The sequence below is a fragment of the Carassius carassius genome, chromosome 4 (genome assembly GCF_963082965.1).
Source record: "Carassius carassius chromosome 4, fCarCar2.1, whole genome shotgun sequence".
Taxonomy (NCBI): Eukaryota; Metazoa; Chordata; class Actinopteri; order Cypriniformes; family Cyprinidae; genus Carassius; species Carassius carassius.
The window spans coordinates 20,744,129-20,770,903 of NC_081758.1; the positions used below are offsets into that span (position 1 = coordinate 20,744,129).

The following is a 26,775-nucleotide window of genomic DNA, read 5'->3' on the forward strand; positions in this document are numbered from 1 at the left end:
ACTGTTTCTATGGCTGTGTGCCTTTGGAACACAACATGGTGTCTTGAAAGAATCTGAAGAAATAAGAGATTTACCTTCTGTTTGATTGCTTATTTATTGTGTTAAAACAGTATATCTGTTTAATTCCTTTGTTTCATTGTGTCTTTAATCGCACAAAATTTTATTTTGCACTGTGATTAGGTTTCATTGTACCCTCCACCAACACCACACACACCTTATCCAAATCTGACCATTTTATTTGTTTATTCAATTAGACACACATATACATTTCATTTACATTTATTTTGTCTTTACCTAAATCAAATCCATTTCACTATAAATGATCTAAAAAAGAACATAAATAAAATATAACTATCAAATGCTAGCTTATTACTTAGAACAATTAAGTCGGAATGTCTCAAAAGTCGTACAGTACATAGAAAACATTAGAAAATGTGAGAAGCGTCTTTCAGAAATGAAATAAAAACCAAAGAAATTAGCTCAATAAACTAAAGCCATACATTTTCCTCTTAAAATAGAGCATTTTAAATCACAGAGTTTTGGCCATCACACAATAAAGGTTCATGTGTAATTAATCATCCTGTGTGTCCATACTGATAAAGAGAAACTATATTTACATCCGTTAAAAACTCTTCAGGAATATACACAAAGCACACAGTGAGAATCACAATAGTTAAAAGTGCATGTGGTGAAACTGATTTTTCTTCATATGAAGCAGCAGCTCTCTGCCATTAAGCTCCAAAAATGTCTTCATGGTATCTCTTCTCAACCTGGCACAAAAAAAAAAGATGATGGCATGAGTTCACTTCATATAAGGAGATGAAGATCAAATCAGTGAATCTAAATGCATTTCGTGAGCTCACCTTCATCCTCTCCAGATATTCTCCAGCTTCTGCGATGGCCATGCCTGTTTTACTTGCAAGGATATCCTGCAAAGTGCAAGCAACATCTCGGGCCATGTTCATGCCACCACAGACATACAGATGTCCTGCGTTTTTGTGTAGAACCTCCACAGCTTTTTCAGAGAGCTGTTCCCTCAAGACATCCTGCACATACATCTGCTCCAAACAACACAAGCTTACAGTTAGACTGAAGACACCAACTGATCCCAGTGTAAATAGGTTTGAGTAATAGAATAGACTGACTGGATGGAACTGGATTTTGACACACAAACATAAATAAACATTATCTCTAGTAAAATACAGCATGAATGGAACTTCAGAGACGTACCTTTTGTTTACCAGGTTGCCGAGAGTAAGCTGCGTTGACATTGCCCAGAATGCCATCAAGTCTCAACTTCAGCGTTTCTACTTTATACAGATGGTCTGTTTCTGAATCACGACACCCAAACAGCAGTGTCATAGGACTAATTTGTAGACCTAAAAAAAAGTGGGTTACATAAGACAAACTATTAAGGACAAAAACTTTTTCAAAAGAGAAACAAGAACTAAAGACAAATAAAATCTCAAATGAAATACAGGATACTGTGGTAACTGTTTTGGGTAGAACCTCATTGAATCTTAAGATATTATACACTTTTTTTTTTTTTGTCAGAACTTCATGACTTCAAAACTAAATTGGGTCGCATAGATCACCTTTCTTTTTCATGTCATGGAAGCGCTGTTGCCAGAAGCTGCGGAAAGGAGCAATCCCACTACCAGCTCCTATCAGAAGAACTGGAGTTCTGGGGTCTTCTGGGAGATGGAATCCACCCGAGCTAAAATATAGAGCAAGTCAAGTTTTCTATTTTATTAAGATTTGGAATACAGAAAGCCAATATACCATTTTATTTAAATGACATATTTATATTCAGGTTTTAATTATCAGTACCGGTGAACAAAGCAGGGAACTGTGTGTCCTCTTTTGATGGTGTTAAACCATGTGCTGCAGGTGCCCAAATGCAGTGGGCCCTTTCCACCTACAATAAAACAGAACAGAACATTATCCTCATTTATGGTGAAACATGGCTTTCAGTTATTGTCTAATGTTTTAGTTTTGTATGTTTGTAATATGTTTAGTATCATACCCTGGGTGTGGTACTCCACCACAGATACAGTGAGGTGTAGTTCGTTTGGATGGCGGTCCAATGAGGAGCTGACCGAGTACAGACGAGGCTTCAGCAGAGGAAGCTGGCTGAGAAGGAAGGTGGCGGGGACCTTCAGAGAGGCAAATTCTTCGAGCACTTCCAAAAAGGTGGGCCTGTAGAATTCTTTCCATGTAGAGTATTCCTGGAAATCCTATGGAGAAATGGAGGAAATCATGTAAATGCATCCACTGGAAATATGTGTAATTTCATACAAAATCGTGAACAAGTGGAAGGACGAATGTAACGCAATTACAGATGCAAGTGCTTCAAGTCGTTTGCGATCCTCTTCCTGACCCTCCACTGTAGAGAGTTTGCGCAGCAGGCTTTGCGAAGGTGGAGTTGTAACATCAAGGAAGTATGTAAGAGCCTGTGTCAGCGTGCAAGCAGGAATACGATCATCTGTCAGCCATCTCTTTTCCTCTGAAAGGAAAGATCCATAAAAAATAAGCTTGAATTTTGGGGCTCAACAGAAACACTTCCCAACTAGAACTGTGTTTAGTTAATTATAATGCTGTTAGTGATAGTTACCATGGCTAGAGTCTGAAAGGGACTCCAGGTGAAAACTCTGGTCAACTGGAGGGGCGTCTGGGAGATGCTTCAAAATACCATCCACCAGCTCTTGAGAATTCTCTGGAAAAACCCCCACATGATCTCCAGGGGCAAAGTTCAAGGCCTCTGTGTTTCCATCGGTCTTCAGCTCAACCAGGATAGTAGAACGACTAATAAAAGAAATAAATACTTTTAAGTAAACAGTGCTGTCAAAAATGTTTACAAGTTTTAGAGAAGTTGTAGAATCAAACCTTGACTGAGCGCTCTGCAGATTCTGCCTTCTTTTCAGCGTCATAGGAAACATGGTTTTAGAGTGAAGAGCAGACAGTGCTGGAAAAACAGAAGATACATGCATATAAAAACAGTGAAATCATGTTTACTGATAAGACTTTATTGACTGAATTATTATGGTTTTGATAAGTGGAGGTAGATTTGTACCTGTAACTCGGTCCAGGCTGCAGCTGTCATGCTGCACTCTGTATCTCTGTGGGTTCCAGTCGTCCGACTGTTGCTCAACAGCTTTCATCTGTCTTTTAATGTTAAACTCCTCACATGCATCCTTAAATTAAAAACACATATGTGTCATTTGTTTGCTATAGTAGTAGAAGATTTATTGCTTTGGTTCCCTGAATCATAATTTACAAGCCCGAGGGAATTATGAAACCTTGCTAACCTTAAAAGCAGTGCATGCCCAGGCAGAGAAAGCCTCATCCTGCCCATTAAGTTCATCTCCCTCCCCTGTGGCAGTCAGACGCTTGGCCCCCAACTCAGCAAGCTTGTCATCCACAGCATGGGCAAAGGCACAGAATTGTGGGTACACACGTGAGCCAAGGCCAAACACACTGTACCTGTAGTGAGAAGAACATGTCAGGGCTTCTGCTCTGCAACAGAATATTTACAGGTGATGATTTTACAGTGCTAAGCTACAGACCTGACGGTGTTTTTCAGGTTTTGCCAGTTGAATAGCTGCTTCTTGAAGTTCTGAGGGAAAGAAAATGAGAATAAAATTGCAATGAACCAAAATCAATTTTGAATTCTTCTAGAAATTATTATTTTTATACACTACTGTTCAATAGTTTGGAGTCAGTATGGCTTTTATTAGGTTACAAAAAAAATCTATGTTCAATCAAATCAAAGTATGTTGTACTTTTGAACTTCATGTTCACCAAAGAATCCTGAAAAAGAAATTGTATCATGCTTTCTACTGAAATATTATGCAGCACAACTGTTTTCAACATTGTTAATAACATACGTTTCTTAAAAACCAAATCAGCATGTTAGAATGATTTCTAAAGGGTTGTGTGACACTGAAGCCTGGAGTAATATCTGCTGAAAATTCAGCTTTGCCATCACAGAAATTATTTAAATTTTAGAAAACAGAAAATAGCTATTTTAAATTGTAATAATATTTCACAACATAAGAATGTTACTGTATTTTTGAATCAAATAAATGCAACCTTGCTGAGCATAAGAGACTTAAAAAATCTTACTGAAAAAAAGATCTTACCAAACTTTTGAATGGTAGTGTATTGATTTCATATATACAATTATTTGTAATATTATGACCATACCACTCCATTTCCTGGGCTTTCCCCATTGCCAAAAGTACTGGTGACCACCATCAGAAGGCTCTCTGTCTCAAGCTCACTGAAATCATAGTCCTCCATGCATACCAGCTATATTGGGAAACAAGAACACATGTTGCTTTTCATTTATTGATCTGGTATTAATAGAATATTTGAAAAGCACTTTTTAAAGACAGAATTTCTTACCCTGGAGTCGAAGGCACGGTTGAGCATGGTGTTCAGTTTTTTGGCAAAGCTCAGTGACTTCCCTGTTTCTGTGGCATAGAGAACAGTGCAGCTCACCCTCTTGGCCATGACTGCTCTGATGAGCATTTGAGAAAAAAACACTGCTCTATACAGAAAGAACACAAGTATTTTGATGTTATGGCACTGGTGGTTGGCATGAATGTAGTGCAGTGTTGTTTTGTTTGGAGAAGCTGCTGGTCTGTACCTTATGAGTCCTCTGAAGCTGACCTTACATCTCCGAAGACCTTTCTTCTCATCTTTCCACTTGTGTGTTAGCCATGGATCAGCCTACAAATACACCACAAATGTACACCATGTTTACACTGCTAATATCAAGGTTTTCTTTATAAACACCACCGTTGAAAAGTTCTGTATTGTTTTTAGATATTATTTTTGTCACATGGTCCTTCAGAAATCATTCTAATACGCTGATTTGCTATGATTCATACTTTTCATGACTCATTGATGAATAGACCATTCAAAAGAACAGTGTTTATTTCCAATATAAATATTTTGTTGCATTATCAATGTATTTACTCTGTCTTAATGAATCTAATGCATCCTTGCTAGATAAAAGAATTAATTTCTTTCAAATGAAAACAAATCTTCAGACTTTTGAACAGTAGCGTATCTGGACAGACGAACCTGTCCTCGTCATAAGTTATGTCTAATTATGATTAATCAGAAGGTCTGATACCTGGTAATAGAAGAAGGGGGAAAGGATGTAGTTGAGCATCTCCTGATGGTACACGGGGGTGAGGGAGCCAGACATGGGCGGGACCAACCACACCCAATCAGCTGGACAGCCTCCACGCAGACGAACTTCTGTCTCCAAATGCTGCATGAAAGACTCGCTTGCTGAATGGTGGTCCGTGATGGTGACCTTATATTTCTGCACACCAATGTAGCAATAAAAAGAACAATTCATCTCTAAATGGCTTTATCATCTTTACTAAATCTGTTTTTATGAATATTATTTCAGAAACTATAAGAGTGAGACTGCAGGATCTTGAATCAATTTGCATATCAATATTTCTACCATATATTCCATCTGTACCTGGTAGCTATGGATCACTGCAACATTAATAGCCACAAGTGCTTGGTCTTTCCACAGTGAAGACAGCTTGCGTGTTTCTAAGCCCATTAGCTGGCCGACCCGCTACAGGACATAAGCAGTAAAAGCATTAGTATTAAAAGTTGTGGGATGTGTTATGCTATCGTCTTGAGACAGTGAAGCCGAACTACCTCTAAAATGTTGTAGCGCTGGCTGTCACAGAAGTCCCTGACTCCGATCTCTGTGCCCATGTACCAGCCATTGAACGGACATGCTGTGAATTCCAGACCACCAATTTCCATGAGCATGTTAGCCACTGCAGGAATTGCATACCACTTGAGGTTTAGATCTTTGAACCATTCATACCTGAACAAAAGCAGAACATAACACCGTCTGATCACAGAATAACCAGTAATTTTTTTTTTTCTGGATATAACTATACAAAACGTGTTACCTCAAAACATTTGAAATCAAATATATCCCCCTTTCTCTGGAATGACCCAAATCACTTACTCTGGGTGCTCTATTGGGACCTCCAGGATCAGTTCTTCAGGAATATCAAAAACTTCAGGGTCCTCTCCATTCGCCTGCAGGACCAGTGGAAGTACATCAAATCGACCATACTTTGGTTTCCATCCCAGGTGAATGCACACCTATAGAAATAGTGGACATCCAGCAGTTATCATATGTAAATATTTCTTATTAGAATCAGAATCAGAAAGAGCTTTATTGCCAAGTATGCTTGCGCATACAAGGAATTTGTTTTAGTGACATAAGCTTCCAGTACACAGAGACAACAACACACAGACGAAAAAAAAAAAAAAAGATAAAAGAGGCAAAGATATGGTTGGCAGATGCTATTTAAAATAAATAATAATAATAAAATATATACAAATATATAATCATATTTGCTCTCCTCAATACTCCTGTTTTGCTCACCTGTGTAAACTCCACACCTGATGGGTCTCCAATCACACTACCATCTTCCATCTGATAGCCTGCGTACTTTATGAGCTGACTGTTCCACACACGGAAATCATGCTCTCCGTCTGTTCTTCTAGGGAAAACAGTGATGGCAGATCTACCAAAACCAAAAGAAAAATGAGCATTCCTCAATTAATCAAGTCATTGTCATATTTAGTGGTACATTTGACTTGGATAAAAACAGTTAATATAGATGCTACCACATAAAGTATATATTTATCTTGACAAAATTGTTTAATAAGTGGAGTTTAGCAATGCAGCCCTAAAGTGCAGGGGGCGAATCTACATTTTATTTAAACTAAATAGGCAATTAACTTTCCTTCTTGCTATTTGATAAATTTTGAGAAAATTTTAACGGGCTTCGAAGATTATTTTTTATGTAACTTGACTAAAAATGTTGAACTGTTATGCAGTATGTATTTAAAAACACGTATACATTCAGAACAGGATTAGAATAGAACTCTGTTTTAAATATGACAGAAATATTAATTTTTCTGCAACAGTGTTTACGAGAGCAAAACCGCCATACCCTGTAAACTCAATAATAATAGTAATAATAATAATAATAATAATATAACAACAAAAATAATAATCAATTATACAATTCAGTTTCTAATTCCAGAGTTATAAAGAGGTGCAAAGAAAAAAATTCTTTAACTTTAAAATTGCAATGGCCTTTTCTGTTTCTTTTTTTCAAACCTGCGTCACGGCATTTGCTTTTGTATCAAGACTTTTTGCGACAATAAATCGCCCACACAATAATAGCCTATACTAGTTACAGAATCGATAATGACTATAGGCATAAATAAATTCAACTTACCTCAAATTTCCTCCGTTGGTGGCATAATTAATATGAGTACACAAGGCACGAAACATGTCCTTGGCGGTCTTGCACTGACGCTCATCGAAAAGCTGTAGAAGAGACACACTTATAAACGCCTAACTTTGATGTAAAAGTGCTAGTCATAATGTGCGCGAAAAAAAAATACCTGTAAATTGGCCCACTGGATCCTGCCAATGCACCTAGGCGCATTTCTCCAAGCATGTTTGGCCCCAAAAGTGAGCTCATCTGTAGTGAGTGTGTATGAGCCAGTCAGGGTGATCTCCAGTGTGACCCTGTCAATCCGAGCCTGGTGCTCCGTTTGATTCGGGCTGCGCAGATGGTAAGAATAGGTTAGTCACCTTGTAAAAGACGAACGAAATATAATCGTTTTTGTTTCCGTTAATAAAGAGTGAATCTTTTATTCTACTTTGACGGGTTTCGTGAAACCATAAGAAAACGCTCTCATAATAAAAATGAAACGCAGTTGATAGGAACTCCACCTCTCTACCCACACGTGCGTGATGACATAAGCTTGTCAAGAATGGTTAACTATTTTGAGTCAGACTGGATGGTGAGAAGGTCCCGTTACATAACTAATGTAGTCAGTTTTAAGTCTGACTTACAGTATCATTCATTGGAATATTTGCTATTGTTATTTATATTTATATATTATATATATATATATATATATATATATATATATATATATATATATATATATATATATATATATATATATATTTTTTTTTTTTTTTTTTTTTTACAGAGTACATTGCTCTTACATTTTGAATGATTTGTAGTACTGGTCGATGAAATTCAAAGCCTGGGTGAGGATGTCATCTGAGGAAGGTGTGATTTTGGAAGGGCCTTTTATCAGAGTTTTGGGATTCATGATGGAGCCTTCGCAAGTTTTGGAATTGCAGGGCATATTCTGGAGGGAGAAAAATAATACATATTTAAAGTAATTTTTCTAGTTATAAAAGTAGGCTACGTTTTTGCTAAATCAATAAACTCGCGTTCACATTTTATTTTTTAGTTGATATTGTAACATCTCACTTTATTGTGTTAAGCTAAAGAACATTGTTCTCTTCAGTTCAAAACTGTTATAAACATGCAGTTATTTTGATTACAATTTAAAGATACCTTAACTGCTCTGTGATGCAGTGTATCTTGGTGGGTTGAGCCATCTGCATAGTTTCGCAAATGAACAGCAAATGGACATCGCACTGGCCGATCGACTGACCTTTCCACTTCCAGCTAAAAAAAAAAAAATATATTAATAATCTGTTAATCAAACTGAAGGACACAATAAATGAATGCAAAATATAAGACGGGTTACTAACCTTAGTGTGGATAGTGGGTTTGTCTTTTTCAATGGCTGTAGTTCGGGCTTGTTTTCCCATCCTGCTGAAAATATCAGTGCTTCCAAATTTTAATAATGTCTATGAGATTGCAGTTACAGTGTTGCTATAACCTGAAACCAAAAACAATGAAGAGTAATTAAAACCTGGTGAAAACAGGTAAAAACACAATATGCCAGGATAATGCAATAGAAAGAAACAAAGTATTTACTTTTTCAAGCGTACAGTTTCTGTCTCAGTACCAAAACAGGAGTAGCACTCTGTTTCATATTCTGGTCATCCGAATATATAGCTGAGGATGCACTGGGCGGATCTCTGTATCCGATCACTGCAAGGTGTGCTGTAATGGAATCTGTACCAAACAAGATTTCTTGATGCTGTAAAGGGAAGGACCACACAATGATAGAAACTTCCTCAATCCTTTTAAAAATTAATTTCCTTTTTCCTTTACTATATAAATAGTAAATCTATCCTGACCAAGTAGCTTATTAAACATTTGTACTTTAAACCCCAAAAGACAGAAGACTATGTAAAGGAAAACTCTTATGAACTATATGATTTCCCCCCAGTTTTCAGCATTGCAGGCAAGAGGAAACATTTGCTGGAAAATAGAAAAATATATTAAGCAAATAAAAAATTATTAAATAAAATTATTATGATGTGACTATACAATGATGCTTGCACAAAATGACATTGTTTGGGGGTTACTGAGTGCTACAGTAATGAAAACAGTTGTTTGTGTGTGTGTGTGTGTGTGTGTGTGTGTGTGTGTGTGTGTGTATGTGTGTAGTATCCAGCATCTATCATCAGCTTGGCAATGGAGTTTCCAGTTTGACACTGATGACAATTAACAAATCAAACAACCGACTGATCGCCAATGTTTCCGCGTTATTTACGATCTTGAAGCTCTGTAACTTCAGACTGGCTTAGCTATTGTCCCACTCAGTTCCTGGTCTTGCCTTCAGGCTGATAGACAAGATTTATTTGAATACACTTGTCCATTAGAGCTGGATTAACGGCAGATGCATTCAAAAAGCATTTCAGTGAAAGATATCTCTGTGTTCATGCTTGAATTAGGCTGCAGAATTTTTCTATGCACAAAAAAGACCATCGTTAGACAACATCATCTGATGATCTTAGACAATGAATCTCACCACTGACGTCCTAGATTTGAGATACCAGACAAAGGTGTGTTTTTACAGGGAACCTGAGTAGGCATATGTTCACCACAAAGGAAAAGATTACGCATTCTGTAGGTAAACTGTGAAGCCATGGCATATTTCTGCTTGCCACATGCCAGTAAACGTTTGATGATCCGTTGCCATGCTTATAGCTAAAATATGAAGGTCACTACTGAAAGCAATGCTATCCTGTAAAATAGAAACCTGGACTTGTGCCCAGTATGTTGTGTGTATTCTTCATTTGACATATGATGGATTGCTCATTATAGAATTCAAAAGAATTGAAAAATCTGCCATGGAAAATTTATGTGATGTGCCCTGCAAAATCATTTTCATACTTCTTCATCTTCCATAATAATAATTATATGTTTTAAACACACAGATGCTTATCATCACCACATAAATATGGCTCACTGATATATTTAATGGGTCTCAGTTGACTAGTTTGTCTGGTCTGTACTCTTCTTCTAACTTCAATGTTTATTTTAAATGCAAAGTAAACTGAAAGTGATCAAGACAGACATCAGGGACTGATAACCTGCCTGATACTGTGAGATGTGATAAGACTCTTAAGAAACACTGATGCGAAAAGGGTAGAATAGTTTCCCTGAGTTATTTGTATGTCCTTATATAAGAGTAGCCTATTTTTAGAACAAAATATTTTGAGGAATGTAAATTTCCTTATATGTGAAATCCTCCCCCACATATGCCTTATAAAAAAAGTTACCTATTATCACAACAAACTATTTTGAGGAACACATTTTCAAGAAAAGTCAATTTCCTTGTATGTAATGCCTCCCCTGTTTTCGTTTTTGTCTTATGCAGGCAATCAATGCAAATAACATGACTAGAAATGCAGATAATAAGCAGCAAAATATCTAATTAACTATTGTGAGCACATGGCCTTTTAAGAAACCTATTCCAGTGGTTCTCAAACATCTCTGTGAAGTACCCCAGCACTGCACATTTTGTATGTCTCCCTCCCTCATCTAACACAGCCACTTCAGGTCTTGCAGTCTCCACTAATGATGAGTGGAATCCGGTGTAATTGATGTGGGAGACATACAAAATGTGCAGGGCAAGGGGTACTTCAGGACAGGTTTGAGAACCACTTACCTAGCCTATTAATACTGACTTCAGATGCCAGGCCTTTCTTTTTGTCTTAATGCAGGGGTGTCAAACTCAATTCCTGGAAGGAAATTAAATTTAGATTCAACCCTAATTAAACACTCCTGATTCAACTAATCAAGTCTTTCAGGCTTCTTTGAAAGCTACATGTGTGTTGAAGCAGGGTTGGAACAAACTTTGCAGGACTCCAGCCTTCCAGGAACTGGGTTTGACACTCCTGTCTTAATGGATGTGTAAAACCTCTCTGAAAAACAGTTCTAACCAGCTGGCCAACATCGTTTCACGAATATTTAACAGATCACTGGAGCTGTGTACAGTCCCTTCCTGCTACACTTGCTCCACCACCATCCACATTCCAAAGAAACCCAAAAACCACAAGACTTAATGATTGCAGATCTGTTGCCCTAACATTTATGGTCATGAAGTAATTTGAGACACTGGTGTTGGCTTATCTGAAGGACATCACTGGACCCTTAATGCCTCACAAACTGCAGTTTGATTCCTGAGTGAACAGGTCTGATGCAGTGAACATGGGACTGCACTTCATCCTGCAGCATCTGGACAAACCGAGGACTTATCTGAGGATCCTCTTTGTGGATTTCAGTTTGGTCTTCAACACCATCATCCCAACATTCCTCCAGACCAAACTAACCTAGGCAACAGCTAGTGAGACTGGGGAAATTCATGTCAAACAGCCACACCAAATCACTCTGGATCCCTCACATCCAAGCGGTCTCCTTTTTGAATTTTTGCCTGAGACTGCAGAGCACCGAACACAAGAAAAGCTTCTTTCCCCTGGCAATCTACCTCATGAACAGTTAAAATGCTCTCTCCACTGCACAATGAAAATATGAGCAATGCCACTTATATTATATTATATTATATTATTATATTTATTTTTTATACCACCCATCATAGCCCCATCGTTACAGAAAAAATAGAATATGAAACAAAACCATTTTGGTAACAAAACCTTCTTTAATTTTCAAAATATCTTGAATGAATTAAAATTTTTGACTGGACTATAACTTTAATATTTCTCAAGAATAAAGATTAATTGGTTGAATTTTTTTAATGTGGTTGCATTTATGTAAGCAATCCGCTCTCAGGAATACCTTTCTTGGGCACAGAATTTAAAATAAATTAATAAACAAAAAATGAATTCAATATTTTATAAAAATTAAAATAGAAATATTGTTTATTCTCTCTAAAAAAAAACATAAAACATACTTTAGTTTCTCTGATTTCTCAATATTAACTTATTATTTATATAGACACATATGCTGAACGAAGCAGTCACTTCAGTTTTGGTTTTGCTTTAATTCAACGGTTAAATTTTGTTTCCTTGAAGGGTGTCGCGAATTACCCTATTGTTCAGTTATGGGAAGTTTAGGTATTCTCATTCATCTGGATTAAATGTGAAAAATAATCAATCCACCATCTAATATATCCATACCTCTGCTGTTGTTCTTTTCAAAGTCAATTCACACAATGGATAAGAAGACTAGCTAAACTGACAGTTAGTATGTCAGCCCTAGTGTCAGCATGTGTTTATACAAAAAGTTTCTTTTAAAGTATGCTGTCCTCCAAAATGTGTAAAGATACTCTTCAATTAAGTATCTACTGGGTCTGTACTTTGTAAGAGTATAGAGTATATGACTATAGTCACATCAAATAAAATGAAGTGAACTTCATTTCTAAATGTGTAATGACACCATACAATTAAACCTTACTATTTGTATTTACTTAGCATAACAACAAATGTATAGTGTATAAACAAAGAACACAATATGTTAGTGATGTAAATATAACTTTCAAGGCTGAGAAATGCACAAATGAGGGATGATCTCTTCCTGGAGCTACTGCATCCTTCTTTGAAATCATGTGATCAGACAAGCTAATTACGATCAGAAACGTCATTCTTTCATAACTAATTATGTAACTTTATATAACTAGTGGCAGGTTTTTGGAATACCAATGGATAACTGTAACTAATATGTTATGAAACATAACTGAACTGCTTTTAATATATAGAAGCTGTTTTATAGTTAATATTATACCGAATAACTACTATAACTACTATATGCTTCTAATACTCGTCTTGAATCAAAACAAAGTAATATCCTGATACCATTCTCATGAGTAAAATCCTATTTCCTTATTATTGGTGAACCATTGCTTCCTGTTTATGTTATATAATACTCCTCAAACATCTCATACCGTTTTTTCACAGAGGGCAATAGTCTTGCATACTAAGGCTTTTTTAAAAACCTTTAACCTTGTCCGTTTCCTCTTCACATATCCTATATTTCCTGGTGATTTGATCTACACACATTATTTTTTATTTCTATTATTATAATAAATGAAAATGTTAAATGTTTTGGACTATACATATAGTTTTTATTAATTTTTATTTTAATTAAAGTTGTTTCAGTACATCAAGTTAAAATGTTGACAACTAACTGAAACAGTTTTTTAAAGATTTTATTTTAGTTAATGTGTATTTTTAATGGGTTTAGTTCTAGTTAACTATAAAACCCCTGGTTGACAGTATGTAGCAGTCACTATGGGGCAACTTTATATGTACACAGCAAATGTCAGAGTGTTAAAATCCCAGAGTTTTGATGACCAGAGTATAATTTATACACTTTGGAGTAAACTGGGCTTAAAGTACACTTGTCAGGTTTCACCATAAACTCTCTCAAGTGTTAGTGTGTTGGTTCAGTGTTGATGTGGAGCTGTTGTAGTGTAAATAGTGGATGATGAACTCTTTGAGAGTCAATCTTTTGCTGTCCCGTCCGCATATGAGTTTAGGTTTCGATACGTCATCAGATCGACTACGCTGTCATTGGTTGAATCAAGATGCAGCCTCGTGGACACCAGTTTCCAACTGACATCCAAAGACGTCGTCGACATTTTGATTCTGCGGGACCGTAGGTAAGAAACCAGCAAGTGAATCATGCTGAATATTCCTGTTTGTCTTCTTGTTTTAATTCTCATAACTAAAACACTAAAAACGCTAATGTAGAAGTAACGTTAGAAGAGGTGTGACGTTTAGTAATTTAGTTTAACTAGCTAACTTAGTATATCAATGGTAGCTAAAGTGATTGTGAATGTTAAATCTGGTAAAACTGTTTTAGTGGTAACGTTGATCGTTGACCATTAAATGAAATTTCAAAAAGGAAATGCAGCAATCATTTTTTAACGTTAGCTGCCGCTCCCAATCTCGCGCCTTATGAAGGCTAAATTAACTAGCTAACGTTAGCCTGGAAAGCTAACGTTACAGATTCCCGTCAAATGATTGAGTCTGACTTTATTTGCACTACATTTGGTATTGTGTGTGTTCAATAAACCAATTGTATTTTTATGTTGTAGTAATATGTGAGGAAAACTACAGCAATGCTTTTCAAAGTACAGTACCAAGGAAAGAAGAAGTACATCAAACTCAATGGAGCATCATATCCAGCATTTCTCAGGGAGGGTAAGTTACGTTCTTAAGCATTCTTCTCTTCGTTCTCTTTATAATTGAAGTTTAGATCAGAGGTCGTGTTAACCGAATATTTTCCGTCATTGACTAGCTTTACGTTAATTTTTTTAGCAGTGACGAAAACATCTGAAGGTTTAATCAGGGTTCCTACAAAGTCTCGAAAGTTTGGAAAATGCTTGATTTTAATTTATTTCTTCAGGACGGCAGATGTAACTAAAATATAAATAAAACCGGCTGACAATGGTTTTAATGCGAGGCAGCCTCTGTTACGACTCAGGTCTCGTGTAATTCCATGTAAGTTAGCAGCTAACAGTCAGCAGCTATTTGGCGCCTCGTGTATTCGCCTGGCGCGCAAACATCTACATTAAGAAATGTCGCTTGCTGTAATTTTGTCGATAACTGCCTAGAAGATGATAAATAAAAACTGATTGCGTCGACGATCAACAGACTGAAAGGCACACACTGTGAGAGCTATGGGAGAATAAGCCTTCACCAGCCATGCCAAAGGTAATCGGAGACAAATGAATTTGACTGTAATTCTTTAAAAATATTATTAAATTAATTCATATCGAATCATTATATAACTGTAATGTAGGGAGGGGAGGGGGATGTTCTTTCCGTCGTGCACGTTTGTGTGAGCACTCTGGTTTCTATTCACAAAAGCAAAAGTTTAAATTTTAACGTCTGCAGCATTGTAGCCAATCGAAAGTTTTTTTTTATGATGCTTAGATGACTAAACTTACGGAGTGACAACCGCTTTTACCAGAGTGAGTTCTGTAAATAATCGTTCCGTGATAGTAGTAACCATAGCAACGGACGTGACAAAAAAATCTGATATGACCATTTAGATCTGTGCATCATGTCTTACTGTGTAAATACAGAATAGAGCTGTCACTGTCAAGAATAAATAAAACAAATCAGTGTTGGCTGAATATGTTTAGATTCATTTAGTCTATTGATAACACTTAAACACTCTTTTTCATGTGTCCTTTTTAAAACAATGCTCATTTATTAAAATAATATTTTAAGGTATTTAAGGAAGATTCATGTATTATATACTCATGATCATTATTATTATTCCAACCATCTACAAAAAAACTCATCCTAACCTACAGTTGACAACAAATATACAAACATATAACCACATTTTTAAAAAGTATCCAAAGAGTGATTTAATATAAGTTGTATTTATATTGAAGATTCTAATATTTTAGCTTGTAGTTTTCTAAAGGGGCGCGGTTTATACTATTTATATTCTTTCATTTTGTTGCTGCTTGAAAAATGGATTTAGGGACCTTACAAAATGCTTGAAAAGTGCTTAATTTAAACTTCAAAATCTGTACAAACCCTGACTATGAAAAGTGACTCTTTATATATTAAAAAATGCATAATCTAGCCTATATGCTCCTATATCCTGTAAGTTCATGATTAAAAATGAAAATGTGAATTAAAACGAAAATTTAATGAAAATTAAAATAGAGTAATAGATTATGGTGCAATTTTAACGACCATATCCATCAAAATAAAGGACAATGTGAAAGTCTTGCGCAACCACTGGTTTAGATGTACGTTTATATGAACTGTTATTCTTAGCACCATGCTAGTCTACCGTAGCCTTGCCCATTAAGAATTGTGCTAAAAACATTGTTCTCCCACTTTCTAACCCTAACACAACAACTTATGTTTTTTTCTGTATTCAAAGCTAAAGAGAAGTTCAGCATACCCCCTGAGACAAACATGTATGTGCTGGATGACAGTGGAACAGAGGTTGATGAAGAGGTCTTCAGCGACATCTTGGAGGAAAAAGCAGACATCCTGTGGACCATTGTTAATGTTCTTTCAGTTTCTGGTATTTGCTATCACAAAACCCAAACAGTATCTTCTCACCAATGTCCGATTTGTGCTTTCTCTGTTAAAGGACTACTTTGCATATTTCCAACCTTATCTCTTATCTGTCAGTGTTCACATAAGGATGTGAAAAACTACATTTGAGATAAAAATAGATTAGCCGGTAAGGCTGTTGACCCGAGCACTTCTCAAAAAACAGTCAGTTTTGCCATCTAGTAGTTAATGTATCATGGCCTAAACTGCTTAAAGTCTGGCCACATTAACTACCAAAACTCATGTAATTCCTGGAAGCAGTCTCACCATGCCTTTTTTGAACCTCTACTCACTTAAACCTGTGGAAACATTGACTGAAATATATATATAAAAAAAAATCTTTTTGCCCTTTTCAGACTCTCCCATCCAGTCCTCATGCACAGACACCTTGTCACTATCATCACCCTCATCGGACAGTGATGCTTCTCTGATGTCCCCAAAAAGACAGCGCATTGATGACGCCTTTGTGATGTCCCCAAAAAGTCTACATACTGATGACAGTTCTTCACAAGCCAAAGAGGTGATGTTTCTTCAGAACATTTCTCTTTATGTTGTAAACATTACATTTACCTGTTATTGTTACCATAACATTTTCCCCTGTTGTCCAGCTTGTCAAAAGAATTCTGGAACAAAAGCCTGGAGGGGAGAAAATCCTTGCAAAATATGCAATGACAGGAGAGATGAAGGACCGAGCACGCCGTGATCTTGTCAGCATTGTTGTTGCTGAAATGTTTGAAAAGTATGGGTAAGTAAAATACTTTATGGTGCATGATTTTGTAAAGTGTATATTCATAGTATTCAATTGCAGATTTGGTAGTTGTAATCAAATAGGTGATTATCATTAAATAACAACCGTGGCCAATGAGCTGTGGCCTTGCGCAGATCATAGGTTTTCCGGTGTGTTGGTTTTAATACACATTTATTCCACAGACGTGCTCCCCCTATGGATAAAAGAGCACAGTATGCATTGGGGATAGTAACACTGTTCCCCTCTCTAAAAGATCCCTACTCCAAAAAAGGCTATGTGAGTACATATTTAAAAGTAAGGTTAATCTTAATAAACAAATGAATAATGTTCTGGTGCATTTTAGAAGTCTAACACTTCTTTTATAAAGATCTCTATTGATTCATGCTGAAACAATTTTTTTATACATTTCCATCTTTGTTGATACTGTCTTTAGGAACACTTTTTTGACATAGACAGCAATGAGGGCTACATTGCCTGGAAGATTAAAAACACACAGCGAGAACTCAGCAATGGCGGTACCAATGGGGGTAGGAGAAGGAGCTCTCAAACTACAGGCAGCAGCGGACCAAACTTAGAGAGAGAAGTGACTAAAGTGCAGCAGTTGGAGGGAGACCAGTGTCGTGAGGCCATATCTCTACTGAAACACAGCACAGACAACGAACAGATCTTCATGAAAATGAGAGAAACCTTCCAGCACAGGCAAAAGTTGATCCATGATCCTGAGCAGTGCAGCACAGTGCTTACTGTGTTCCCAAGGTTTCTTGACACAAAAGGCCTGGTAAGTTTTTTTTTTTTTTTTGTAAGCACATTTATTATGTTTTTGCAAATGTCAAGAACAGCTGTTCAAAGATGAAAACGGTCACTTACCACTACCACCATCATCAAATACACATATGCTTGCTTCCTCCCCTTTAGGTGGCGCAAGACTTTGACCTGTTGTTTGGAGCTGAGACTTCATCAAAACTCCTTGAGAAATGGGATTTCCTGAAGGCCAAAGTAATAGAGCAAGCCAAGGACATCAGCAAGACACCCCTGCTTGACCATCTCATCCAGTCTGCAGAGGAGAACACTGATGAGGATGACGAGGTCCCAGGTAAATAATTTAACTGGATCTGGTGTGTATCTTTCAAATGTCGACTTAATTTATTTACCATGACAAATAGTTGTGTAGACAAATAATATATTTTTTAGGGCTGCAACAACTAATCGATAATCAAAAATAATCAAGAAAGAATTTCATTATCAATTCATTGTCACTTCACAATGGTGTAAAACGCATTTCTATGCATAAAACGCATCTGAAAAACAGAGCAGAGGTCGCAAAGTTAGCTGCTGCGAGAAAATTGCACAATACAAAACATGAGAATGTTTTATATTGAGTTCTTCAAACTGACTTGTAATTGTATTAATGTGGCCTGTCTTGTCAGATGCCGTGACAAATGTGTGTGATGTTTAATGTGTTTCAAGATGTGTTTTCCTCAGCATTTTACACAAAGTCCTGTCAGTAATTGAGTCTTCGTAAACTTCACTGAATGAGCGCAAGTCAGTACATCAATCAAACGGCGGTCGGAATGGAAGCTCTATAACCCTTGACTGAAGCCCACGTAGATTAATTTTAGGGCTGGTCCGAATACCATTTTTTGATCTTCGAAGCTTCGATAGGAATTAACATCGAATATTCGAAGCTTCGGAAGGAGGGGGCTGAACATATTTTTCTCTCTAATAAAGGCAGGAATCTCTATGCATCTGTCTGTTTGCATTTAGATGATTTATCTTGCATTTAGAACCGTTCATCCAATCGACTTCACGAGTGTAGTGTCACATTTGGTGCAATATAGACACGCGAGACGTGACACGTTCAGAATTAATAAACTTTTAATACAGAACAGCGCGAGCCGGAAGCGTGCGCGCCTCACGCGCAGGGCTTATATGCTCCGAGAACGGACACTGCACTAGTGATACAAAACACAGCCTAATATTTTTCTGAGTAACAAATAACTCTCAAATCAGAAATCAGCAGCACAGTAATTACTGACACAGTAAAGGGTAGGCTAATATATTGTTTTCTATTTCCACAATGTCAAAGCAACGCAGCTTATAGCCTACAAGCTCAGGCATGCACTTCTGCCCATACAAACTCCGCTGTTCTGCGCTCTAAAATAAGAGTATTGTATTTCGCCCAAAAATGCTAAAAAAATAACCGTGTGAGAGCGTGTTTTAGGCTATATCATGTTATAGCCAGGTATGACGACGCTTACAGCACACGTCACCGCAGATCAGCATCTATTCATCAAGCCAATGTGCAAACTATCGTAAATCAAAGTGAAAGTGGGTCGCAGATGCTTTAACACACAATCAACTTCATTAAAAGTAAAGAACCAAAATGATCTTACCAGGGCTGTTGCCGCTCTCTTATTGCGGTCTTTGACTTAGAAATTTTAGCTGACGATCAGTAAAATGCATGCATCTGTTGCTGGTGACGTGCACTCCATTACATCTGCCTATAGCGCGGGATCTGAAGTTTGGATTCATATCCGTTTTTCAAAAACACATTTATGTGTTCATTGTTCATATTGATAAATCAGAGAGAGCTATATACGATCTGAGAAAACGCATGACAGCCCCATTCAAGCGCGAATGGGAACCGTTTCTAGGGGGATGCCAGGTTGTGAAAAAAAAAAAATTAAAACAAATATTCGAATGTCAAACTTGAAAATCGAATACCAACCCACCGAACAAATATTCGAATATTCTGATACAGCCCTAATTAATTTACTATCGTTTTCATAGGCTTCAATTGACACAATGTTTGAAGGAGATCATTGTGCAGAATAAAATTTCCTCGATAAATTGGCCTTTTAATCCAACCAATTGATTAATAATTGACAGGTTAATAGATTATCAAAAAAATTGTTAGTTGCATAACTAGTATTGTTATTGAAAAGAGTTTTGAGTTTTAATATTGATGTAGTATCAAAGGTTTTGGTCAGGTGTATATCATGCTTAAAGCAGGTGCTTCTGTCTTCTCAGGTTGGGATAGTGACATGGCCTCACTGCTACTGCTGGTCTACCTACTGCCACCACCTCCAAGTGGAAAGAAGGGAGCTGTAAAGATCAGTACCCGGGAAGCTGTGGACCATGTAGTCAAATTTCATAAGGTCAGTGTGCCCTAATCTCCAATGGCAATAGCCATTGTCAAAAGGCAATTGTGTAACCCCCCAGATCATTAATTTGTTTCTTTTCAATGCCACCGCCACAGAATTTTAAGTCTGGTAATTATGTTTTGCCTCCTTGAAGTATAGCAAATAGATAGTGGGGTTCACCTCTTTTGACTGCAGTCTTGTGCTCGTGCTATCAGAGTGTGACTTTAGGAAGTCACAGACAGGTTTCTATCAGAGTGTGACTTATCCATCAAAATGTGATGTTCAGTGTAGATTCATTTCAGTTTATTGTTATCTTACAGTCATGTCGCAGCCTTCAGGAGCACTCTGGTCCAAACCAGCGGAGGCAGCCCTACATCCTGGCAGTTGGGACGACAAGAAAGCACATCCACGAGTTCTACATTGCATTGGATGGTGATCTCCTTCCCTGCAAGGGCAAGTCTTCCCTGTCAGCCTTTGATGAACTTTTCAAAGCACATTATGTTTTCGGCATCTCCTATGACCAGGCCTTAAATGGCATGTACACATTTGTGCAGACCACCATCTACAACATTGATGTTGGTCATTCTCACGAAACTCCCAGAGTCAAGGACCTAAGAGCTAAGCTCCTCAACTAAAAAGTTATGATGTTCAGATGCTTTGTTTGCAAGTCTAGTTTTGTTACCGTTCAAATGTTGATCCGTCATCTCAAAGTTTTCCATGCCTTTTATCCTGGTAAGAAGTTTCAGTTAATGTGTGACCAGGCTGGATGCCACCAGAGATTTTGGACTTTTTCAGGCTTTAGAAAACATCTCCATAACAAACATCGCGCAAAAAATCTAGATCAATTTGAGAACGAACCTGTCATAGTTGAGAACAATCCCGTCATAGTTGAGAACGAACCCATCATAGTTGAGAACGAACCTGTCATAGTTGACGTAGCTGATGATGTTAATTTAATTCCAGAGCAACCAGAGAATTCTCAAAGCTGTAATGAGACCAGGCAACATACCCAAGAAATGTGTGCATCCCTTATTGCAAATCTCCAAAGCTGTGGTGTGGCTACTAATGTCATAACGACTGTTGTTGAAAATATGGAGGAACTTGTAGAGGAATTACATTCAAATGTTAAAGATGATGTTGTAAAATTACTCTCTAACGATGAGGAGATCAGAACAAAGTTTGACGATTATTTTGACAACCTTGAAAATCCATTTAGCAAACTAAACACTGAGGCAAAAAGGAAAAAACATTTCAGTGAGAAATGGGGTATTGTAGAACCTGTAGAGGTAGCCCTAGGAGTGAGGTATGACGCTAGAAGGAATCGAACTACTGGCACATATGATCAAGTTCCCATAACAGACAAATTTGTTTATATTCCTCTATTGCAAACTTTGAAGTTCATATTCACCAACCAAGAGATCTGTGATCATTTTGTGCAGCCTTGTGAGAAAACTGGGTTTTACAAAGACTTCTGTGATGGTAACTATTTTAGAGACCACCCCCTCTTCTCTGAAAAACCAAACTCTCTCCAAATACAGATATTCTACGATGATTTTGAAATGGCAAATCCTCTCGGATCCAAGCATGGTATCCATAAGGTTGGAAGTATATACTTTGTTTTACGAAACCTATCTCCAAAGATTAACTCTGCTCTTATGAATATTCATCTTTTAGCCCTTTTTCATACTGAGGATGTGAAGAAGTATGGATTTGATTTAATCTTACAGCCCCTCGTACGTGATCTGAAAATCCTTGAGTGTACAGGAATTGAAGTTCCTTTCTCTGATGAACCAGTTTACGGAACAATTGCACAAGTAACTGGAGACAATTTGGGATTGCACTCATTACTCGGGTATGTTGAATCATTCAGTGCAAACAATTTCTGTCGTTTTTGTCTAGTGGACAAACAGACCTCACAAACGGTTTTCAGGGATGATGATCCAAGAATAACATTGCGTAATAAAGCACTGCATGATCAGCATTGCAATGACCTCATGGTAGATCCTACACTGCCATCCACATTTGGAGTTAAGCGACAATGTTTATTCAATGATCTACAGTACTTTCATGTTTCTGAAAATTATGCTGTAGACATTATGCATGACATATTGGAAGGAGTGGGGCAATTTGAGCTGAAGTTGCTGTTTGCTTACCTCTCAGACAACAAAATCATATCCAAGACAGATGTTTGTAACCGAATATACTCATACAATTATGGCTTTGTTGAGCGAAAAAATCGTCCAACCAGAATAAACTTGGAGCAGAATGGAAACGGAATTGGTCTCAATGCCATTCAAACTTTTTGCCTAATCCGGAATATGCCCTTGATATTTGGAGATGTTTTACGAGAAGGAAATGCCCACTATAGACTCTTGTTGCTTCTGTTGCAAATTATGAACATTATATTTTCTCCAGTTGTTACTGATGGAATGACAGTATGTCTGAAGCATCTCATTGTTGACCATCACCAACTTTTCAAAGAGCTTTACCCACATCGCAGAATGATCCCTAAACATCACTTCATGATTCATTACCCCAGAGTAATTCGAAAAATAGGTCCAATTCTACATGTTTGGTCAATGAGATTCGAAGCCAAACATAGGTTTTTCAAAAACACAATCAAAAATTTCAAAAATATAACAAAGTCATTGGCCCAAAAACATCAGATGGCTATAGCATACCATTGGGAATCAATGCCATTTAAAAGTATTGACTGTGGGCCAGTAAAAACTGTTCAGCTCATTGAATTGCCACATGGTGAGATGATTGCAGAAGAACTGCAGGTTGACTCAGACTGTGAAGTTGATCTGACTTCTTGGATCACTTGTTTTGGAACTGAGTATCGTCCAGGCCTTTTAGTTTGCACGGACAAAGAGGACGATTTGCCTGTATTTAGTCAGATAAAAGACATCATTGCATTTAATCGAGAATATTTTCTTGTAACAGAGGACTTTCAGACACTTTGTTTTGCAGAGCATTTTCATTCCTTTCATGTGACACAGGGAAATGATCATAATGTTTCCATGCTTAAAGTTGATAAATTGCACTTCTTTAAGCCGTTTGATCTGCAAACTACTTATGGTTTTGATAGGGATTATCAATATGTTGTTCCTGTACATGTGTTTGTATGAGTTTGTGGTTTTTGTACATCCATGAACTGTTAAATAAAACCGACATATAAGCACTGACTTGGAGTATTTTTCATTCACTGATGGTTCTAGGTTTACACTACAGGTGTAGGAAACTATTGAAACAATGTAAATAAAAAAGTACCAGCTTTAGAGTACAGTTGTACTCTTAAAGTGTTAAATAATGAGCTCTGCAAAGGTTCTAGGTTTACACTGCAGGTGTTCAAAAGCACTGAAACGGTGTCAAAAAGTGCTAGTTATAAGAGTTCATTTTAACTCTCCAGGTGTTCAAGTTTAACTCTATTTTGAGAGTATATATTTTACACTTTTTACAGTGTTCACTGAACACCGAACTCTTGGACCTATATATACACTGAAACCAGTGTTCAGTGAACTCCTATAGAGTACATTGAACACTCTGATTTTTGCTGTGTAGAGATTTAATAAAGGTTGAAATGAAGCATACATTTTTAAGATAATTTTGAAAACAAATGTAAATGGGTGACAGTTTACATTATGCTCCTCAGTGCTTGAATGAAAACTAATTAAGACTGAACAAGAAAGCCGTAGCAGTAAAACTGGTAAATGTTTTGTACTGTGAGATGTTTCTATTGCCTCATTATTGTATTCCAGTAAAAAACAAAAGAGAAAAGGAATGCTCTTATTAGTTAATGGAGATGTTTGTGCTTTTTAAGACATTCCTTCATTATGATTCATCATTGTCTGCTACACAAAAGTCTTATGGTTTCCGCACCTGCATGGGGGTGCATTCTATACTATAAATGGGTAAAGATTGTGAGCACATGGTTTGAGGAAAGGACAATACTCTCTGCATTACAGTTTAAGATCTTTCAGAATTGTGAATGCTAGCACAGATAAAGAGACAGTCGACATCTGTTCTATAATTTTTCACTAAAATTGTTCCTTCTATTAAAATCTTATTCTTTACATTGAACTTCCTCCTTTTTTCAACAATGAACCTGACATGTAAAATAACAGAGACAAATCACAGTAGCAATATATTTGATAAAAACCATGACATAATACTTCTGTTATGGAGGGAATCATACGAGAGGCATGCGGATCCATCTGGAAAGCTTTATTCGATGATGACATAGTCGTAAAACAGGCAAGGTTCTGACGATTGCAAACAGGTATATCGAGGGCAAGATAAAGAGTAGTTCTGGCATGGGTCAATCGACGGCGAATGTAATCCAAAAGGCAAGGCAAACAGGCAATCCAGGGAAGACGAGTTCAAGGGCAGGCAATAAAACAGACAAAACCAGGAGACAGGTTACAATACAAGACGCAGGAAAAACAGGCTAGATCAAGGCGAGACAGAGACTAAGACTAAGAACCAGGCAAACTCGAAATGGCTCTATAACTTTGCTTTCAATAACGGAGTGATAAATGCACACAGTTATCACCCTGAACAGTGTGTGAGTCAGGCTTTTGTAGGGTGTGTGATTGGCTGCAGCTGTGTGCGTAATCAGATTTAAATGGTTGTAGAAACTGAAGTCCAGGGTATAGTATCACAGTCTGTGTAGTGTGAGAGAACATGTGGTGATAGTCTCAGCCTCAGACGGCACGCCCATGGACCATTTGCCAAACGTCTGATGCATATGGCACACAAAAGTGGAAATGCTGCAGGAGTTTAGAAAGTCATCGTTGGATTGGTTGAATTATACAGGATTTCTGGTATACATGCATGTCAAACTGACTTATTTCAGGATCAAATAAATGCTGGATTTTCAAAAGTATGTGAAATATTTAAAGTTCATGGCATATAATTTTTTTTAATATGTCCAAGAGTTTTACACACCAGTCATGTTATTGTGGCAACATTTCCATGCCCCGAAACTTGACGACGAATGAAACGTACTGTGCTTGGTTGTTTGACATGTAAGTCAAATGGCCTCATGGGCAGGCCTTGGCCAATGAAGGCTGCTGTGGATTCCAGGCTGAACGTCTGACCATGAGAGACTATGTGTTGGATAATGACCTCTGGTGTTGAACAAACGTAAGTTCATAGACTCTTGACAACTACATTTAGAAAATGGATATAGGCCTTACTTCCTTCTTTGTTTCCTATAGAAACATCTTACATCGGCCTCTCAAGTTAAATGATCACATATGTTTTATGGTTAAACTCCAGGTGGCAGTATTCGTGATATTGTCAATTAATTCTGAACTCACTTCTTCCTCTGCGAATTCATATATCTTCTGTCTTCCCTTTAACCTATCATGATACACCTTACAACAAAGAAGGTAAAGAATTCTAAAAGAGAGTTAGTAGCCTAAATGTTATTAAAGACAAATGATGCTTAAAAAGTGAAAAATTATGGGGGTTGTTGAAGGAAGGCTCGAGCACCTGCCCCTTTAATCACCAGTGCTAAAGTTACTTAAATATTTCCATCTACAAGAGAAGCTTTGTAAAGGCGCAAAAAAACATTCTACGTTATTCTACATTCAACTTACACAGTGAAGACTAATTAATTTAATTTAAAAAATTTACAATCCTTTAACGGACATTAATATAAGACAATACTGCAAAAACCGTACTGTCAAACATATATATATATATAACCTATTTATTGTCCAACATTCATAATTCGTCTGTCATCAATTTACATTTCATATGTTGGTGTTAATTCAGTGTTTATAATGCTAACACTTGAATTTGAATATTTTCAATTAACCCAAACTGACATGGTTTCTAGAGAGCAAAAGATTTTGAGAAAAAGGGAAGGCTTTAAAATATAGTCTGTAACATAAACTGTTAAAAGGATTTGATGATCAGACCTTTTACCCCAAAATGACGAAAGCGCAGGGCTGCTGCTGGGAACCTCTGTTGATGCCTCTTCTTCTTCTTCTTCTATACTCTTCTACACTCTTTGACCCAGGTTATAAGTTACCTCTCTTTCAGAAACGTGCTTCACTTTTCTCGGGTTTGACAAACCTTCGATTATGAAACCGAAAACCCAGTTTCCCTCATTTCAGGGTAAACATAGAATGAGTTTTCACTTAACCTCCTTTCTGAAACGGACCTCTAGACTTCTAATGTGTTGTTTTGTTGATACACCTCTTATGCGTCCAACAGAGGACGCTGTTTTATCTGGTTTACAATCTCGGAAAGTAACGTATTTGCTCCGGGGATTCAATCACACGCTTTGTTGATGCGCGAATAGTGAGCGCAGTAGAGAATACTGTTTGCTGTCATCCGTTTTGCGGCACTAGTTTTGTAACAGGAATGTGACTGTGGCAGTGATTCGATGCAACGTGGAGCGTCTCTATTTCAAACTGGGGCTTGCTCTTGGGTCTATGAGAATAAACAGCGTTGTTTAGGAGTAAAGGGTCAACTTAAAAATCGTGGATGTTTTGCCGAAATCAGACAGCGAGAGCGACGATCGC

At 37.2% G+C, this 26,775-nt stretch overlaps 2 protein-coding genes across 3 annotated transcripts in view; one reads left to right on the forward strand and one right to left on the reverse strand.

Annotated features, from left to right (window-relative positions):
* Positions 1-211: 211 nt before the first annotated feature.
* nos2a (nitric oxide synthase 2a, inducible) overlaps positions 212-26,775 on the reverse strand; it is a 32,871-nt gene continuing 6,307 nt past the window's right edge. Inside the window, exons 2-27 of the mRNA XM_059547821.1 lie at positions 8,880-9,045; positions 8,651-8,781; positions 8,451-8,564; positions 8,090-8,238; positions 7,474-7,636; positions 7,305-7,396; positions 6,440-6,581; positions 6,014-6,153; positions 5,692-5,866; positions 5,504-5,605; positions 5,144-5,338; positions 4,652-4,734; positions 4,408-4,552; positions 4,207-4,311; positions 3,567-3,616; positions 3,309-3,483; positions 3,074-3,194; positions 2,887-2,965; positions 2,615-2,805; positions 2,340-2,506; positions 2,027-2,237; positions 1,831-1,918; positions 1,596-1,717; positions 1,231-1,379; positions 864-1,058; positions 212-770 (exon numbers count right to left, since the gene is read on the reverse strand). Of these exons, the coding sequence (XP_059403804.1) occupies positions 732-770; positions 864-1,058; positions 1,231-1,379; positions 1,596-1,717; positions 1,831-1,918; positions 2,027-2,237; positions 2,340-2,506; positions 2,615-2,805; positions 2,887-2,965; positions 3,074-3,194; positions 3,309-3,483; positions 3,567-3,616; positions 4,207-4,311; positions 4,408-4,552; positions 4,652-4,734; positions 5,144-5,338; positions 5,504-5,605; positions 5,692-5,866; positions 6,014-6,153; positions 6,440-6,581; positions 7,305-7,396; positions 7,474-7,636; positions 8,090-8,238; positions 8,451-8,564; positions 8,651-8,710 (3,252 nt within the window). The 5' untranslated portion in view covers positions 8,711-8,781; positions 8,880-9,045 and the 3' untranslated portion in view covers positions 212-731. The remainder of the gene's footprint in view (positions 771-863; positions 1,059-1,230; positions 1,380-1,595; positions 1,718-1,830; positions 1,919-2,026; positions 2,238-2,339; positions 2,507-2,614; positions 2,806-2,886; positions 2,966-3,073; positions 3,195-3,308; positions 3,484-3,566; positions 3,617-4,206; positions 4,312-4,407; positions 4,553-4,651; positions 4,735-5,143; positions 5,339-5,503; positions 5,606-5,691; positions 5,867-6,013; positions 6,154-6,439; positions 6,582-7,304; positions 7,397-7,473; positions 7,637-8,089; positions 8,239-8,450; positions 8,565-8,650; positions 8,782-8,879; positions 9,046-26,775) is intronic.
* LOC132139462 (uncharacterized) lies at positions 13,851-21,089 on the forward strand. 2 transcript variants are annotated; one of them, XM_059547820.1, is made up of 10 exons: positions 13,851-13,914; positions 14,353-14,458; positions 16,167-16,313; positions 16,702-16,865; positions 16,954-17,084; positions 17,276-17,369; positions 17,527-17,871; positions 18,009-18,186; positions 20,124-20,251; positions 20,557-21,089. In XM_059547820.1, the coding sequence occupies exons 2-10, from the start codon at positions 14,377-14,379 to the stop codon at positions 20,869-20,871; spliced, it is 1,584 nt and encodes a 527-aa protein (XP_059403803.1). In that variant the 5' UTR covers positions 13,851-13,914; positions 14,353-14,376; the 3' UTR covers positions 20,872-21,089. The 2 variants fall into 2 exon arrangements, with proteins under 2 accessions (XP_059403803.1, XP_059403802.1); XM_059547819.1 differs by having other exon boundaries at positions 13,854-13,914; positions 16,954-17,090.